Source organism: Hyperolius riggenbachi, chromosome 8 (assembly GCF_040937935.1).
Source record: "Hyperolius riggenbachi isolate aHypRig1 chromosome 8, aHypRig1.pri, whole genome shotgun sequence".
Taxonomy (NCBI): domain Eukaryota; kingdom Metazoa; phylum Chordata; class Amphibia; order Anura; family Hyperoliidae; genus Hyperolius; species Hyperolius riggenbachi.
The window spans coordinates 84780347-84800095 of NC_090653.1; the positions used below are offsets into that span (position 1 = coordinate 84780347).

Consider the following 19749-nt stretch of genomic DNA (forward strand, 5'->3'; position numbering starts at 1 on the left):
AACTTGAACTGAGCCTGTTGTATTCTATTTCCTCAATATGTTCCAAATTGTGGAAACAAACAGCTGAAATCTCTGAGAGAGCTTTCTGTATCCTTCCCCTAAACCATGATGGTGAACAATCTTTGTCTTCAGGTCATTTGAGAGTTGTTTTGAGACCCCCATGTTGCTACTCTTCAGAGAAAATTAAAAGAGGAGGAAAACTTACAATTGACTCCCTTAAATACTCTTTCTCATAATTGGATCCACCTGTGAATGTAAGTCAGGGGTCACTGAGCTTACCAAGCCAATTTGAGTTGAAATAATTAGTTCTAAAGGTTTTGGAATCAATAAAATGACAAACTTTTGCACCTGCCTAATTTTATTTAAACACTTATTGCGCTCTTTCTGTACATCCAATAAACTTAATTTCACTTTTCAAGTATCACTGTGTGTGTCTCCTATATGATACATTTAACTGACCTTTTTTTATCATAACAACCAATGATTTATACAGGAAAATCATAACGATTAGCAAGGTTGCCCAAACGTTCACATCCCACTGTACTGCATGGTTGGAAAAAGCGGTTAAATAATGTAAGTTTCTTGACAGTCTTGCTGTTCCTTTGCCTCTAATACATTTAGCCATACACACTACAGAATAATTTATTGTATCATTAAAAAAACAGTTTCATTTGTCCATGGTGGGTAGATGTAGGTAGGTATTAATGAAAAATGGGTAAAACGGAAAAGTCACTTTCACTACAAACTTAATTTTACTTGGAGAGCAATTTCATATACTTAATCATCTCATATTCTTCATCGAGTGTAGTTGAGTTAACGAGGAATGAAGGACAATTCATATTGTATGGGGAAATTTAAAAACCCAGCCAGCTTAGGAGCAACTTCATCTTCAGTGAATTCCTTCTCAGAAGACAGTGTGAAGTTCTGGAGGATGGTGGTGAGAGCGATGAAAAATTCCATCCTGGCCATATATTCTCCAGGGCACATCCGTTTCCCTGCAAAGATAATTTGTATCAGTATCTATGGTCTCTGTATCTTTGATACATGCAGAGTTTGCTCTAACCTAGAGCAGAACAACTAGTGTATACTAGCAGATATGGCTATTGCTAAGATACAATAGACTTGATTTACAAAAGCATGCTAACACTTATCACGCCCGAGAAAAGCAGCTTTGCACGTGTTATCATGCATGTAAAGATTTACGCGCGCAAACCAATGACTTTGCGTGAAGTCATTAGTTTGCACGCGTAACGTTTTTCACGCATTACATTGCGTGCAAATCAGCTTAGCATGGGCATGCTAAGCATACACTCTAATAGGTTAGCACGCAAAGTGCTGTAGTTATCACGTGAAATGGCTTGCACGCACATTTGCATGTGCAAAGCTTTTAGGCGTGATAAATCAGTTTTCCCTGTTTTCTGAATCAACCCCTATGTATTCAAAATACAACGTTTCAAAATTCTTCAAATTAGAATGTCAGTTGATCTGTCAATATAATGGGCTTCCTCCAGCCTGGATCGCTCCCACGCTGCCGTCCTCCGCTGTATGCAGCTTCGGGAACCAGGTCCCGTCACTGCCGTCAGTCGGCTCCAGTCTACGCATGAGAAGTGCGCCCTCTGCGTAGCTCTCCAGTGGCTGCGCCTGCGTAGAGTGGAGCTAACTGACGGCAGTGACGGGACCCGGTTCCCGAAGCCGCATACAGCGGAGGACGGCAGCGTGGGAACGATCCAGGCTGGAGGAAGCCCCAGGTATGTATAAATCTTTTTTTATATTACAGCTCTGTTACATTTTAAAGTGTACCTAAGATGTTTCAAAGTGGTCTATTTATACTCCACTGGGGCTTCCCCCAGCCGCATGAGGTGTGTGATCTCCCTCGCCATCCTCTCAGGCCACTCTCGTTATCATTACCGGTAATATGGCCAGTCATGCTCTTGCCGAGCTGCACCTGCACAGAAGAGCGCGACCGGACAGATTAGCTGTCGAGATAGCAGGGGAACAGAGTGGCTGCAGAGGATGGCGAGGGAGCCCACGCACCTCATGGGGCTGAAGGAAGCCCCAGGTAAGTATAAATAGACCACTTTTAAACATCTCAGGTTTCCTTATAATGTCAGCAATCTTTGAGCGCATTGCTCCAATCCTTATCCCTCCCGCTGAAATCCTTTTCATTGTGGTATGCCAGAGTGATGCAACTTTACAGAGCTTGTCTCCCACAGGCCCACTATTTGTACATGTCATGTGTATAGATCTGTATTGTGTGTGTGTGGGGGGAGTAAAGCCTACACTCACTTGTTTTTTGAGTAAATGTAGGGGTAAAGCCATGCTGGCCACACTTTTTAATGAAGGGGGGGGGGGGTGCAATGGTGAGTAGTTTAGATATCCAGCAAATTAGTACATGGCAAGGAAATGAGCAGCGCTACTTAAAAACAGACAAGTGCCTACCTGCAAAAGAGTGCAAGCCCCACTTGTGGGATAAAATACACACCTAGCATACACATGACCTGTCTACCACTGGAGGATGTTGGTTTCCTTAACAGCTTGCATGCAACCTATTAAGTACTCGTCCCTCCCACTACGAAGAAGTCAATCCTCCATGGGAGGGGACCTAACACTATCTAAATCCTAACCTATGTATATGCATAGCCTGGGTGCGGTGCGGCTAATCAAGTAAATTCGAAAATTGAAAATTGCGCAAAAGGTGGATCAGCGCATCACCAGGCCGCCTCTGAATGGCCTCGAATCAGAGGTGCACTGAGCCCCCCCAGAAACTGCAAACGCACCTTGAACCCAAACGGAAGCTCTGCATATACACCAAAAGCAATGCTGTAAAGTGGGAGCAGCTGACCAAAAATGAATTAAATTAGTACATGGCAAGGAAATGAACAGCGCTACTTAAAAACAGACAAGTGCCTACCTGCAAAAGAGTGCAAGCCCCACTTGTGGGATATAATACACACCGAGCATACACATGACCTGTCTACCACTAGAGGAGGATGTTGGTTTCCGTAACAGCTTGCATGCAACCTATTAAGTACTCGTCCCTCCCACTGCGAAGAAGTCAATCCTCCATGGGAGGAGACCTAACACTAACTAAATCCTAACCTATGTATATGCATAGCCTGGGTGCGGCTAATCAAGTAAATTCGAAAATTGAAAATTGCGCAAAAGGTGCATCAGCGCATCACCAGGCCGCCTCCGAATGGCCTCGAATCAGAGGTGCGCTGAGGGACGAGTACGTAATAGGTTGCATGCAAGCTGTTACAGAAAACCAACATCCTCCAATGGTAGACAGGTCATGTGTATGCTAGGTGTGTATTTTATCCCACAAGTGGGGCTTGCACTCTTTTGCAGGTAGGCACTTGTCTGTTTTTAAGTAGCGCTGTTCATTTCCTTGCCATGTTCATTTTTGGTCAGCTGCTCCCACTTAACAGCCATGCTTTTGGTGTATATGCAGAGCTTCTATTTGGGTTCAAGGTGCGTTTGCAGTTTCTGGGGGGGCTCAGCGCACCTCTGATTCGAGGCCATTCGGAGGCGGCCTGGCGATGCGCTGATTCACCTTTTGCGCAATTCAGCAAATTTGTATGAGTATGAACCCTGCCTTAGCCTCACGCCTAATTAGGCACGTGATGGGGGGGATATGGTGTATCAGCCTCAGGTGCTGGGAGACCTTGTCCCAGTTATACCTGGGGCTTACAGCTATGCAGAGTTGGCAGTGGGGCATGCAGCAGAGCCAACCACCTGCCTGGAGTGCTACTCCATATTCCTCCTCCGACCAGCGTCCCATCTCCATGGCTTCCTGGGCTAAAGCTGCACCACATGACCCACCGCATGTGTAACATCAATTTGTCACATGCTGGTGGGAATTGGATGCAACATCAGGTGAGGAATGCTGCTGGGGTGAGAATTGGACACAAGCTACCTAAGCAAAAAATCTGCCTACTGCTTTCCAGCAGAGAGTTTGTAATAGCTCCAGCACTCACTTGCTAGTAGACTGGACTGCTAGCTCCTATGCGTATTATAGCTGATATACACTCATAGGCCACTTTCACACATAATGTGTTGCATTGCGTTGCGGTATGCTCCCCCCCACACACACACACACACTCTCCCGTCACAGTGGCCATTAGTCTCTATGAGACTGGCCACACTACGCGGGGTGTCATTCGATGGAGCGGAAGTGGTTACGCCGATACAGAGATGACGCAGACTCTGCAGTGTGTTGCTCAATGATACGAGTGGTACAGCGTGGCAGGCATTTGCATTGCAGTCTATGGCTCTGCAAGAATCTATTGAGATTGTTAGTGGTTGCGGTGCAGCATGCATGTGCCAATCAGACAAAGAACAGTGACGTACTTCCTGTCGAGCAGGGAGCACATCACTGTTCAGGGATTGAGCTACGAAAATCACCCTGTTGGTGCTGTCTGCTGCAAGGGTGTGGAAAAAAGGACATGCTGCGCTGTGATTGTCCTGCCCAGGGCTATCGTGCCGCAGGACAATCACACCACACCAAAGGGATGATAACTCATGTCACGGCTGCGCTAGCGTTTTCACATTTTGCGCACCTTTTCATGTTTCTGTGCACAATCGCGCATTTTTGTGTGCAATCGCAAATTTTCACACATTTCCCGATTGCACGTGAAAACGCACACAATACGCTAATGATATAAGTTATCACGGTTTAGTGAATCAAGCCCCAAATGTGAAACTAGACTTAGTGATTCCTTGTGTTGCTGAAGGCATGCTATAGCCCAAAAAAGTTCACCAATATATATGAAAGAACAGATAAGGGGAGGCTGGCACTGCTCTCACAATGTTTATTGCAATCAAAAAGGCACTTAGGGCTGGTGCACACGAAAGCGGTTCTGGAGCATTTTTTAAAACGCTTGCAGGGGGAAAACCGCTTGGCTAATGAAAGTGAATGGGATGGTGCACATCAGAGCTGGTTGTTTTTTCCACAAACGCAAACTCGGGGGCTGCAGCATTTTTTAGATTTCTGAGGCGTTTCTGCCTCAATGTTAAGTATAGGAAAGCAGAGACGGGACAAGGTCCTCCAGCACCCAAGGCTGAGACACCAAAGTGCGCCCCTCCATCCCTGCCACCCCAGCCGTCACACACTGATTGCTATTACACTAAAAGGCGCCACAGGGCCCACAACCTCCCCAACACCTTAATATCTAGTTATATGGCTTGCAGTCACTGCCATGTATCCCCTTTTCTTATTTCTCTCTGCTTCATACAAAATTAGGAATTACAGCTGAATGAATTATGCGCCCCCTCCTACACTGCGCCCTGAGGCTGGAGCCTCTCCAGCCTATGCCTCGGCCCGGCCCTGTAGGAAAGTGAAAAACCGCTCTGAAAAACGCTAGATCAGAGCGGTTTTCCAGGCGTTCTTGTTACAGTAGCTGTCCAGTAACAGCTTTACTGTAACAATATTTTAAATCTGCTACACAACAATGCTCCAAAAAACGCTTGGCATGTGTAGAAAACCTCTCTCATGCCTAGAATCGCTCTGAAATCTGCTTCAAAAACCTCTAGCATTTTGCAGATCTGCTAGAGGTTTTTGGTGTGCACTGGGCCTTACAGCAAATGTAGTGGAGCAGCTTTGTGCGACTACACAGACATCGGAGCCGAGGACTCCACAACAATCATTTTCTACTATCAGGGGTAAGTAAAGGGGTAAGGTGGCGCAAAGGCTGCCCAATATCACTATGGGGGCAGTAGAGAAACGACACAAAGGACACCTAACACAGCGAGGCTGCCTAATACTGCTATCTGGGAAATTAGTGAGCACAATGGCTGCCTATTACCACGACTATCTGGAGGAAAGGAGGATATGAGGGGACGCAATGGCTTTTTAGTACTTCTGGAGGTGGGGGGCACAAATTCTAATTTTTCTTTTTGGAATCCTATTTATATCTGTACACCTTATACCTTCTACTATCTATTCACCCTTTTCTCATTCCCGGTTTTCAATTTTTAATATGCATTATTAACCAGTAATGGACAACGCTAATTGAAATCTACTCTCTGTTTTGATGCTGATCTGGCTGACAGGACATAGATTTCAACTCACCAACTCTGCGCGTTCTTACCACTCTCGTTGCTCCCGCTGATCTCGCTGCTGCCTCCCTGATGCAGCTCACTTGTCCTGCCGTCTCTGTTTAACGGCAGAGCCCTGTAAGCAGGTCAGGAACTAATTTGATTGGCTCCTGACCGTGTCTATCAATGTAAGCAACTCCCATTGGCATACATTGATAGACACGTTCAGGAGCCAATGAACGCAGCTCCTGATCGGCTCACAGGAACTCTGTCATCATAGAGACGTCAGAGTGGGTGACTGAAATTCCCGGCATGCGGCGTGGACAGCGGTTGCGTTGGTTATGTGCAGCGATTCATTGGTATTTAGCGGTTTCTGGTATAGGCGGTCTCTGGTCCTTAAAGGGGCAGAGACCGCTGGTACTTAAAGTGAACCAGAGACAAAGCACCCTCATGTATTTTACCATATATATCAGTGGTAACATTAGAGAAAACACCTACCCTGCTCTCTGTTTCATTCTTCACTGCTCAGCCTGCTTCTAATCAGCCCTGATAAAATCCCAGACTGAGCATTCAGTCTGGCTTTGCTCAGGAATCATTATAGCTGAGTCTGTCTTCTCTGATGCTTTTTCAAGCCCAAGCCTGCCCCCTTGTGTCTCTGTTATAATGACTCAGCTATAATGATTCCTGAGCAAAACCAGACTGAATGCTCAGTCGGGGATTTTATCAGGGCTGATTAGAAGCAGGCTGAGCAGTGAAGAATGAAACAGAGAGCAGGGTAGGTGTTTTCTCTAATGTTCCCACTGATATATATGGTAAAATACATGAGGGTGCTTCGTCTCTGGTTCACTTTAAGTGGTTAATAGCTGAGTGATGTACACTACTTAGTGATCCGGTGACTGTTTAAACTATTCAGGATTGTTGACAAAGAAATATAATATGAGCACAGGATGTGTGGTTAAGTATTTTTACTACTGTATAAAGATCTGAAAATGTGCCTACTTTCCCTCTATGGTGCCCTAACCACATGCCCCCTGGATAGTGTGACGCCAGTCCTAATGCCAGATCTGTCTCTGACCTCAACTCCGCCACTCTACTATACCTAATACTAACCTTGAAGAGTTAATCCACTTTTGTTGTTTATCTTTTTCTGTTTGCAAAGACTTTTCCATTCCAGACAATTCTTAATAGAACATGCCAGATGGGTGTGTCACAGCTCGCTTATATAACTTTATTACATTTAACCTTCAGGTTATTTGAGCTTAGAAACCTAGGAGAGCCGAGGTGGTACATTTATTTCCATTTAAAAAAGTCAACTGTATGACTGTCATACTGATCTTTTGGCTTCCAGACAAGACAAGACACAGAAAATGTTATATTGCGCTTTTTTCATAGCACATCTAGGCTGCAGCACACTCCATGGGGAACCAGGATAATTAAGGAGCATTACCCAAAGACTCCTTAGTGTTTTATGTTCTGGCGTAAGTAGATCCTCAAGTACACTGCTAGTGGAATGAAAATTCCTGTTATGCATAAATATTTTATGTCATGGATCCAGAAAGTATAAACGGCACAGGATCTTTACAGAAACTAGACTAGTAGTGTTTTCAAATAGCCAACACGCACTACCACCCTTCCGGAAGGAGCAAGCATGGTAATGACGTGAACGCGACTTGGAACGTGATGTGGGATATGATTGGAGTGTATCAGATCAGATGGTCACATGGGTAAATTAACCCTCCCTCACCCGCCCCCACAGGTGCTGTAATTAATACTTCAAATTTGAGTAGCTACAGGTTTCTCAAACCTGTCCTCATGGCTCCCCAACGGTGCATGTTTTGCAGGCATCCTAACCTATGCACAGGTGGTGTAATTAGTGTCTCAGCTACATGGACTCTACCTAGCTGAGACACTAATTACCCCACCTGTGCATAGGTGAGTTTGCCTGCAAAACATGCACTGCTGGGGAGTCATGAGGACAAGTTTAAGAAACACTGAGCTACGAGTATGTAGCTACTCGAAAGAGCAACCCTGCCTACCAACTGTCTTCCTCTAACTTGCCCTTCCAAATATCAGAAACTAACAATACTTACCTTGGAATTTCTAATACTTTTGTCCCCCAGGGTTGACAGTCACACTCACAAAACCAACAATCTCATCATCCAATTCATTGGAGGAAGGGGGGAGCCAATGGCTGTAACATCCAAGGCCCCCCTCCCCCGACTATGACTGAGAAAGCAGATATTTTTGCCTAAACCTCAGTCTTTCCATATCTTCGAGTACCATCGCAAACGTCCACAGATGTCCAATTCCATTATTATATAAAAAAAACTAGGCAAAATGATACCATCCTAAGTAAAAACTCAAAATACATTGACTCAGTGTAGCATGCACATTATTGTGAAGCCTCAACTGAACAATGTGGTTATTCATGTACTTTTCTCCCCTGATGACGCAAGATTGCGAAACCGGTCGGGAAGGCGACAGGCGGCACCATTTTATTTGAGGTCTTCTATTGACCATTTTATGCGCGCTACTTTTTCGGGGTTCCCAGTGCACGGGCCGCGTATGTGAGTTTCTTTTATCCTTGTTTTTAAATTGTTTTACTTGTTATGTAATAAAGACGGTTTACACTTAGATGTGCCGTACATCTCTTTCATGTCACTATCCTACTGGACTCCTCTTTGGCGAGTCTCTGCGACCTCAGGATATCTAATATATTCCGGAGGAATCTGTGGTGTGCAACATCGCTGGTGAAACGACACCATTTGAAAGTTCTGCGGACCATCTATCAAACTCGTTTACAACCTTATAATGTGGGTTGTTGGAATCTGGTAAGCCTTGCTTCTTTACCTTTTTGTTCGAAGATCCTGTATACCAAAAAATGACGAAAGCTGTATTACTATAGACCTGCGCTGACTTTATATATTCATTGCTTGTGTGGACTTTTGGACATTGTCCTTTTTGGCTGCGGTCGCCTTCTGCCTTGGCGCTGACACTTGTTGTTTATTCATGTACTCACCTGCAGAGAAAGGCATCCAGGCATCATTTCTTTTGAACTGTCCTTTTTCATCCAAGAAATGATTAGGATTGAACTTGTATGGAGTGGCGAATTGTGTGGGGTCTCGGTGGACAGTGCAGAGCAAAGGGTAAATATTTGTGCCCTGAAAAAAATCAGAGAAATCCAACAAAAGAATAAAAAAAAAAAAAAAAAACACTTCTAAATTCTCTTTTCAAATATGCAGTATTCTAATGGAGGACATCGTGAACTAGTAATGACCAACTTCACATATTATGAAAAGTTCCATTAAGTTTATGTAGCTTTCAGTAGGCAGCAAGCCCTTGGCTGGTGTTGAAATATCTCACAGTAATGTCCCTAACCACTTCCGGATACCGGGTGGTTTGGCTGATCTGTGCTGCGGGGGCTCTTCAGCCCGCAGCACAGATCAGAAATCAGGCAGGGCGATCAGACCTCCCCCCTTTTTTCCCCACTAGGGGGATGTCCTGCTGGGGGGGTCTGATCGCCGCCGTGCTGCTGTGCCTAGCGGGGGCTCCTCAGAGCCCCCCTCCGCAGCACTAGTCCTCCCTCTGCCTCCTTCCCTCCCTCTCCCGTCCCCTGTGTGCGGCGCAGGACGGAAAGCCGTCCTGCGCCGGATAGGATAGGCTTTAGCCTATCAGATGCCGGCGATCCCCGGCCAATCAGAGGCCGGGGATCGCCGATCTCCTCTACGGCGCTGCTGCTGCGCAGCGCCATATATATGTAAACACCGGGGAAGATCTTCCCCGCGTGTTTACATTTACCCTGCGAGCTACGATCGGCGGCTCGCAGGGTGTTCACGGAGACACCCTCCGTGAACTGACATGGAACGTTGTTTCCATGGAAACCACTTCAGGATTCAGGGGCGTAGTTAAGCGTACGCAGAATCCTGAAGTGGCTAATATCTACTACAACACCACAACACTTCCATATTGTTTTTGTGGTTCAAATCTGCTAAAGAGGCTATGTCCTCTAGTGGTGATAACAATGTTTTTTCTGAACAAACTACTTTTCCCCCAGCATTTGGAAGGAACATAGAAAGGTTTGCCAGTGCAGGCAACCAAGTACTAATTGAGTTGTTGTCCCGGTACTCCCAGTCAGAATGGGGGATCTTTATTGCATAATCAAGCAAAACAGAGTTTTTATAATCTGTTTAGAAAGTGATCCAGTTCTCAACTCTCTGCTGGGATTGTTTGATTACCTATGAAATGGCTAGTGCAGAGGATCACTCGTTGCTGGGTAGACATCCCATTACAAACCTGTGCTTGTGATAAGTCACTTGTAGCTGACTGGGATTTTCTGTCTTCTTATGGACATACATTTGAAATGGCCACCTCCAAATTTCAGCACAGAGTAAAGCCTAAAGATTGCTCACCCTTCTGCAGGAAAACTCCTAGGTAGAGTAATGCTACTCCCCCTCCAAGTTGTTGCAACTAGAAGGGAATACTGTACGTAATTCAGGCACTGGCTATTGCCAGTTTGCACTCCGGCTATTGCTGGCGTCCAAATTAGTCACTGAGTGCTGCTATAGATGTAATTCTTATTACGGCCTATGGTGGCTCCCAAATGATTGGAGCAGCGCTGCGCAAAATTAGCTAATTTGCTCTTACAGTGCTTGAAATGTCAAAGTACTAAAAAAAGACCATATGGTCAGGTAATATGATGGGCAAGTTAATGACAGGACAGGCAGAATTCAGACAGTATGATAGGCAAGCTGAGGTTAGTATATGGAACAATCAGATAGATTAGATTAGATTAGATGTATTAGATTAGCAAGGAGAGCCAACAAGAGAGAATAGAAAGCTAGTAATAGTTCAGATAGTTTCAGATAACGTCTTTAGCCTTCACAGAATGACAGGAAGCTTTCTGGGATTCTGGGAACTTGTTATTTTTCCTAGAGAAACCTTTCTGTAGGAGTAGGGTACCATTTCTCATTTGCAGATTGGAAGTAATGAAGTTAGAGTCCTTTTCCACTGACAACATTGCGATCTGACAATCATATTGCACGCGGTTTTGCGGTGTTCTGGAATTCACAAGGGAATCGTGTATTTCCCTGTAATCGGGTGAGACATGACTTATATCTAAGTGCAATCATAATTCATGCTGCAGTTTCCCTGCGATTGTGCTTGGATAGTAGTCTATGGGAGCATACAAAAAAATCACATAGCAAGTGTGGTAGTATGTAGGGATAGTCAGTAGTTTCAGCCCGAATGGAAATGTCTGATTTCTTGATTGGGAATCGGCATTGGAAAATGATATATCCACAGAAATACAATTTAATGTGACTTAGTTAAGGTAGTTACGAGTATTTCCGATTTTCCATTGTCCGATATACTACAATAATTCAGAAAATCAGAAATACTCGGGCAGCAATGGACCAATCAGAGAATGAGGTGATTTACAACAAAAATTAGAAAACCTCAGAAATTTTAGGCCAATCAAAAGACTTGAAAATAATCGAGTATCCAAGCTTTTTGATTGGCCTAATTACCGCAGCAATCCAATTTCTGTTTTAAAAATTCTGCATTCTCTGATTGGTTGAATGCTTCAGAGTTCAGAAGTACTTAGCCAATTAACTGTTAACAAGTATATTGTAATGTATTGTTTTTTAACAGAATCCGTAATGTTTTGCGGATGTCTGCAAAAATTATGACCATCCGCAAAATATTTCAAACTTTGTGAAAATCCAATACGTTTTTCGGAAATAGGAAATTGCATTGCCTCTGGTATACCGCAGTAATGGAAATCGGCAATTGCAGAAATCGGAATGTCCACGGAATCGGAAATCGTCATTTCTGACCATCCCTAGTACTATGTAATCTTTGTGCAATTTACATTTGAGGCATTGCTGGGAGTGTGATTATAGATAATGGCAGTTGGTGCTGCCTGTGTTTTTTTCATGTCTGCCAGTGGTAAAGATGATTATGTGCAGGCTGATTGTGAGTCAAACAATATGAACAAATGACATAGAGAATATCACTCATTTATTGATCTCTCTTCTATTTTTAACGTCTCACTTTGCAATGTATTGATTTTTTTTTCCTTCTTTTCGCTACAGTTCCTCTTGAAAGCTTTGTCACAATGCAAAGCGTTAAAACTTATTAAAAGGGAGATATGGTTGGCTTACCTCACCTGATGAAAAAGCCAATTTTTTAGCGATTTAAGAAAATGTAATTGCACAATAGTAGACTACGTGTTTTTCAGGCGCTTTTCTGTTTCCTCATGTCAATAAAGATTATGCCTGGTGGCTGTGGTGGACAGGGAACAGGCACTGGGAATAAGTGGCAGTGGCATTGTGAAATGTAAGTAATGGGGGTGTGCAAGGTTGCCATAGCAGTACGTCTTGTGCTGTGGTGTCATGGTGACCTGTTCTATTACTTGCCCTGTTTCTATTACTTGCGAGGTGTCTGTAAAACTAATTACTTATCCATATTTCTTAAGACCTTTGTCAGTTCAATATCAAGATATAAGATTAGCTTTAAAGGAATACTGTAGGGGGTTGGGGGAAAATGAGTTGAACTTGCCCTGGGCTTCTAATGGTCCCCCGCAGACATCCTGTGCCCGCGCAGCCACTCACTGATGCTCCAGCCCCGCCATCGGTCCACTTCTGGAATTTCAGACTTTAAAGTCTGAAAAGCACTGCGCCTGCGTTGCCATGTCCTCGCTTCCTCTGATGTCACCAGGATCGTACTGCACAGGCACAGACCATACTGGGCCTGCGCAGTACGCTCCTGATGCCATCAGCGGGAGTGAGGACATAGCAACGCAGGCGCAGTGGTTTTCAGACTTTAAAGTCTGAAATTCCAGACGTGAACTGGAGGCGGGGCCAAGGCATCAGTGAGTGGCTGCACAGGCACAGGATGTCTGCGGGGGACCATTAGAAGCCCCGGGTAAGTTCAACTCCTTTTCCCAGGCCCCCCTACAGTATTCCTTTAATAGTGCTGTTCATGTGACTCATTGGACCCTAAAAGTTAACAGTCAGTAGCACATGCATAGCCCTTCCCAAATCCTGCTTGGGCTATGGTGGTAAAGTCAAGCTAAAGTAGAAGAGGTGTGACTTCAGAATCTTTATATTTACTTCCTTATATTGTATATTGCTTAGATTTCCTACCTTGGGGATAAAATATCCTCTAAATTGTACATCCTTGGTCACCATATGAGGCCCATTGAGGGGCGCAATGTCACTAAATCTCTGCACCTCATGCATTACAGCCTGCGTATAAGGCATATTCAGTCTGTCGTCCATTCTTGGCAATCTGTCTCGTCCAATCACACGATCAATCTCTTCACGTACTTTATCTAATTAAAAGATACACAAGCATTACACACTGTTATCACTAAGATCCTTATTGTTAATCAACTGAGCCAGACAACTGAGATACAGACACAGATGGATTCAGATGTAATGGGGCCCTAAGCAAGGCAATAGATTTGGCACCTTCTTGCGGTCCTTTTGGTAAGCGGAAATGGAGAGAGAGGCCAGAAAAGGTGTCAGTTGGACCCATTGACACCGGATAGGCCACAAGCACCTGCTCTGGTGCTTGCGGCCTGATCTGCTCTGGTTACAGATTGTCCAGGAAGCTCATGGTAAACCAGAACTCCTAGGAGTGTGTAAGGGGCTAAAAAGGACCAAAAAGCCCTCTTACTAAGTTTCTCTTTTGGACAACTACCCAGGGGTCGCAATTCACACAAAACATCCCCTTTGCACTGTGGAATGATTTATCTCTGATGTCACAGCCATTCCAAATACCGTAAGTGTGAATAGCAGGAACATAATTTTTATTGTAAACTATTTGTCTTGGTCTGCAGTAAAGATACTTTATGACCATTCAGATGCATCATTTGAGTAAACTCTTAACGTTAGGCTATATTATTTCAATTGTAGTGCTGTTTGCATTCCTTACTAGAAATTTCACTTTAATTATTGACCTGTGAAAGACGTGTGGGCCTGTTTCAAGTCCTGTTTTCAAGTTAGAGAATATTGGAAAAGAAAAGAGAACCAAAATCAATGGGTATATTAAAAAAAATCAAAAAAGTCCCCCCCCCCCCCCCCCCCCGCAAACCAGGCAGCCAAGTTTTACACAAGTCTCATTTCAGAATCATTTATTTCGCCAAGTACAAATGGGGAGGTTAAACCCGGAATTGGTTTTGGCTCATACAGGTTCTGGAAGGATGGGGGGGATAATGTCAAGAGCCGAGGCTGCCATACTACGGTGCCACCAGTTGCACTTTGCATCATCTGTCATCCCTAGGGGGGACGGGGACAGAAAGAGGCGAAGGTTCAGCAGTGATGACTAAGTTCTTCATGGCTGATGCTCCTGAGGAGGATCCTGATTGCTGACATCTGGCAGTGCTGGCCAAGGTGTTCAAGTTCAGAAGGTGCAGTAGTGTTCATTTCTGTGGTGACTCCAGACTCCTAGACAGCATTCAGCAGGGCTGGTCAAGATAATCTGGCTGTCACAGAAGCATCCGGCTTTGGTGGCCCTTACTTACGGGTTTACTGGCTGGCATCATGGAGGGACTAAACCAGAGGTGTCCCTGCTGCGGTGGAGCAGCAGCAGCAGCTGATGGATGGATGGAGCCGGCATCAGCAAGGCCAATGGTTTCCCGATCAGCCCAGTGTCCTCCTACCTAGAACACTTGTGGGATATTTTACAATATTGATGGTTGTTAACATGGTAGTGACTTCACATTTTTAGGCGTTATGTTTTGTTAATAGAAGGTCTCCCACACTGGGTAGCCTTCTCTCATCTAGTTTGTATGTATACCCACCTAAATTTCAATGGCGCTCTTTTAAAGAGACTCTGTAACAAAATGTTCAGCCTTATTTCTTCTATCCTATAAGTTCCTATACCTGTTTTAATGTGCCCTGTCTTACTGCAGCCTTTCCTAGTTGCACAGTGGCTGTATTATCTCTGTTATATCATCTAATCATCTTTCCCTTAGTCAGCTTTGTCGGCCCAGGCAGGAATGTGCTGCTCTGCTGTGATAGGGAGAAGTTATACACACCCTCTCCACGCCCCCTCCAGGCTCTGTATGAGTCACAGACTGAGCTTCTCTCAGCCTATCACATGCTGGTTAGCAGCCATGTTTTTTGTTTGTAAACACTGCCTAAATCAGGCAATTACAAGCCAGGATTGCAGCAGGGAGTAGCAGAAACAGCAAAGAGGGGCCCAGAAGAACACCATGAATAGAATGGTATACTTTTTATTGTAAGAATTTTAGAGTACAGATTCTCTTTAAAGGGGTTCTTTCGTGAATGAGGAAAAAAATATAAAGTGGTTTATGCATAAACTATTAAACATCCTTCTAAATAGAGTAAAACGTTTTTTTAAAAAATGAATGGTTTCATCAATACAACATGTAATGTATACAGTGACAGATGAGGAACTGGGAGGCTAATCCATTTGTTAGGGGTGTTTTTCATTTTTTTACTTTCTTTTCACAACCATAACTCCTGCCTAAGTAGTTTTCAGTGGTATAACTCACATCTAGCAGGAATTGCCTTTATAGCCCTAACGGCTGAGTTCCACTGAGCTGCTGATTATGTGTTTACATTGTTGCTAGGCAACCAGAGGCAGTGCAGAGACTCGTTTGTGAAAAGAGTCATAGGCTGCTGGGAGAATGAATCAGTCCCATCTACACCATATGATTCTTGGTCAGATTTGATTCAATTTGATTTGATTCATTGATTTGATTCAATCTGACATGTCTGATTCATGATTCAATTCAATTCGATTCAAATTGAATCGAATCATGAATCAGACATGTCAGATTGAATCAAATCAATGAATCAAATCAAATTGAATCGTATCTGATAAAGAATCATATGGTGTAGATGGGACTGATTCATTCTCCCAGCAGCTTATGACTCTTTGCACAAAGGAGTCTCTGCACTGCCTCTGGTTGCCTAGCAACAATGTAAACACATATTCAGCAGCTCAGCCATTAGGGCTATAACTGCGATTCCTGCTAGAAGTGGGTTATACCACTGAAAACTACTTAGGCAGGAGTTATGGTTGTGAAAAGAAAGTAAAAAAACAAACACCCCTAACAAATGGATTCGCCTCCCAGCCATCATCCGTCACTATTTACATTACATGTTGTATTGATGAAACTATTCATTTTTTTTTTAACTTTTTATACTATTTTAGAAGTATGTTTAATAGTTTATGTATAAACCACTTTTTATTTTTTTCCTCATTTGCAAAAGAACCCCTTTAAGTGTGGAGTTCCCACATGTCGATCTTGCTCTTTCTACGTTAAGATCTGCTGTGTCAACTTAACCTCAAAAGACCAAAGTTTTCCAATCAAACTATTTGTTAATTGTAATTTGAGAAATGTTGTTTATCTGATTACTTGTACAGTTTGTTCAGTACAGTGTGTGGGGTGCACTACCAGGTCGTTGAGGTCGAGAACGGCTGAATACTTAAGAGACTTGTCTTGGCTTACAAGCATCTTATTTACCTTCAGCATCAGGATACTTTAGGAAGATGAGTAAAGCATGCCGCAGGGTGGTGCTCACAGTATCAGATGCTCCCATAAACAGGCTATGCAATACGTAAAGGAGATTTTCTGAAGTGAACGGTGAGCTGGGATCATTCTTCTCCTGTAGAGGCAAAAAGCGAGAGATTTACCCACAGTTAGTCACAGGAGTTTAGCTAGAAATTAGGAGTGTCCATAGCAAAATTTTGGTTGAGGGCCATCTCAATACAAATTATAAGGCACATAATGAGGAGGGACACTAGAGTCATGACGATGAGGACACTTGGAGATGGTAAATTGCCAGTGGAGCCTTGAGAGGAATCACTTGGCAATAGAGTGCAGAAGGACAGATAGACCCTTCACCAAAGAAAGAAGACTCCCCCAAAAGAAGTGTGTTCAAAAGACCACATGAGACCCAAAACAGCAAGGGTTCCATGCTCTCCGTAAATGTATAATGTTGTATTTGACAAAATCAAACAGTGTTAATTATGAGCAATTCATTCTGGAATACAAGGTTTGGAAAGTTGTGATGATGTTCCAGAATCTGATGAAATTTTTATATTTGAATATTTTTTTTTTCAAGAATAAATGTAGATTGTTGTTCATGGAACAATATTCCCTGAAAATAAGCCCTGACTCATCTTTTGGAGCAAAAATTAAAATAAGACCCTTTCTTGTTTTTAGGGAAACACAATACTCTGAATTCAGCTATTAACTACCTGCAGACCGACGCATTTTAAATCTACGGTGAGCGGGTGGCGCTGTGGTTCTGACCGGACTTAAACTCTACGTCCCATTCACCGCGCGCCCCCGCCTGTCCCCGCCGCTCTCGCTGCTCTGTCCCTGCCGCTCTCGATGCTCTGACCCCGCCGCAATGTGCTGCCCTGCCGTCTCTATGATGGCAGAGCACTGTGAGCTCCTGGCCCTGTCATTCCTGTACGATGGCAGGGAGAGCAGCCTGCGGCGGGGACAGAACGACGTGACCGGCGGGAGTGGCGGATTTTAGCGGCCGATTCGTCGGGAAGCGGCGGTTTACTGTACCAGCACCCTCTGGTCCTTATGGGGGCAAAGGGTGCTGGTACTGAAGTGGTTAAATAATAATACAGTGGGGTGCGAAAGTTTGGGCAACCTTGTTAATCATCATGATTTTCCTGTATAAATCTTTGGTTGTTACGATAAAAAATATCAGTTAAATATATCATATAGGAGACACACACAGTGATATTTGAGAAGTGAAATTAAGTTTATTGGATTTACAGAAAGTGTGCAATAATTGTTTAAACAAAATTAGGCAGGTGCATAAATTTGGGCACCACCAAAAATAAGTGAAATCAATATTTAGTAGATCCTTTTTTTGCAGAAATGACAGCCTCTAAACGCTTCCTGTAGGTTCCAATGGGAGTCTGGATTCTGGTTGAAGGTATTTTGGACCATTCCTCTTTACAAAACAACTCTAGTTCATTCAGGTTTGATGACTTCCGAGCATGGACAGCTCTCTTTAATTCACACCACAGATTTTCAATTATATTCAGGTCTGGGGACTGGGATGGCCATTCCAGAACATTGTACTTGTTCCTCTGCATGAGTGCCTTAGTGGATTTTGAGCAGTGTTTAGGATCGTTGTCTTGTTGAAAGATCCAGCCCTGGCACAGCTTCAGCTTTGTCACTGATTCCTGGACATTGGTCTCCAGAATCTGCTGATACTGAGTGGAATCCATGCATCCCTCAAATTTGACAAGATTCCCAGTCCCTGCACTGGCCACGCAGCCCCACAGCATGATGGAACCACCATCATATTTTACTGTAGGTAGCAGGTGTTTTTCTTAGAGTGCAGTGTTCTTTTTCCTCCATGCATTATGCCCCTTGTTATGCCCAAATAACTCAATTTTAGTTTCATCAGTCCACAACACCTTATTCTAAAATGAAACTGGCTTGTCCAAATGTGCTTTAGCATACCTCAAGTGGCTCTGTGTGTGCTGTGGGCAAAGAAAAGACTTCTTCTGCATCACTCTCACATACAGCATCTCCTTGTGTAAAGTGCGCCGAATTTTTGAATGATGCACAGTGACTCCATCTGCAGCAAGATGATGCTGTAGGTCCGTGGGTTGACTCTGACTGTTCTCACCATTCGTCGCTTCTGTCTATACGAGAGCCTTAACTTGCACTGAGCCTGTGGTCTTCCATTTCCTCAATATGTTCCTAACTGTGAAAACAGACTGCTGATATCACTGAGACAGCTTTCTGTATGCTTCCCCTAAACCATGGTGAACAATCTTTGTCTTCAGGTCATTTGAGAGTTGTTTTTAGACCCCCATGTTGCTACTCTTCAGAGAAAATTACAAGAGGATGGAAACTTACAATTTACCCCCTTAAATACTCTTTCTCTAAATTGGATTCACCTGTGTATGTAGGTCAGGGGTCACTGAGCTTACCAAGCCAATTTGAGTTCCAATAATTACGGTAGCTCTAAAGGTTTTGGAATCAATAAAATGACAACAGTGCCCACATTTATGCACCTGCCTAATTGTATTTAAACAATTATTGTGTACTTTCTGTAAATCTAATAAACTTCATTTCACTTCTCAAATATCACTGTGTGTCTCCTACATGATATATTTAACTGACATTTTTTAACGTAACAACTAACGATTTATACAGGAAAATCATGACGATTAACAAGGTTGCCCAAACTTTTGTACCCCACTGTAAATAAATATTGACTTTTGAAATATGTGTGGGCCCAATGATAGAGCTGACAACAAGAGCAACATTCATGTCCCTTGTCTGAGCTGACATGCATTATATATGAGATTTTGTTTGCAGTGGAATTGTAGCTGCTTTGTATGGTGACCCAATTTCTTAAACCGTACCTTCTCAATTCTGATCAGGAAGCAATCAACAAAATGTCTTGGTCTCTCGGGGTCTAACGTTTCTTGGCAAGACTTCACTATCTCAGCCATAAGTACAATAAATACTTTTGCGACGGACACTGCTTTATGATGAGGTCCAGGTATGTACTAGTGTTGGGCGAACAGTGTTCGCCACTGTTCGGGTTCTGCAGAACATCACCCTGTTCGGGTGATGTTCGAGTTCGGCCGAACACCTGACGGTGCTCGGCCAAACCGTTCGGCCATATGGCCGAACTAAGAGCGCATGGCCGAACGTTCCCCGAACGTTCGGCTAGCGCTGTGATT

General features: G+C 43.8%; 1 protein-coding gene across 4 annotated transcripts in view; it reads right to left on the reverse strand.

Moving 5' to 3' along the window:
• Window positions 1-626: 626 nt before the first annotated feature.
• LOC137528998 (cytochrome P450 2F2-like) overlaps window positions 627-19749 on the reverse strand; it is a 50906-nt gene continuing 31783 nt past the window's right edge. For 2 of the 4 annotated variants that reach the window (XM_068250851.1, XM_068250855.1), the window contains 5 exons: window positions 19426-19565; window positions 16538-16679; window positions 13182-13369; window positions 9056-9197; window positions 627-995 (listed from right to left, as the gene is read on the reverse strand). In XM_068250851.1, the coding sequence (XP_068106952.1) occupies window positions 814-995; window positions 9056-9197; window positions 13182-13369; window positions 16538-16679; window positions 19426-19565 (794 nt within the window). In that variant the 3' untranslated portion in view covers window positions 627-813. The remainder of the gene's footprint in view (window positions 996-9055; window positions 9198-13181; window positions 13370-16537; window positions 16680-19425; window positions 19566-19749) is intronic. The other 2 variants (XM_068250853.1, XM_068250854.1) reach the window with 2 other exon arrangements.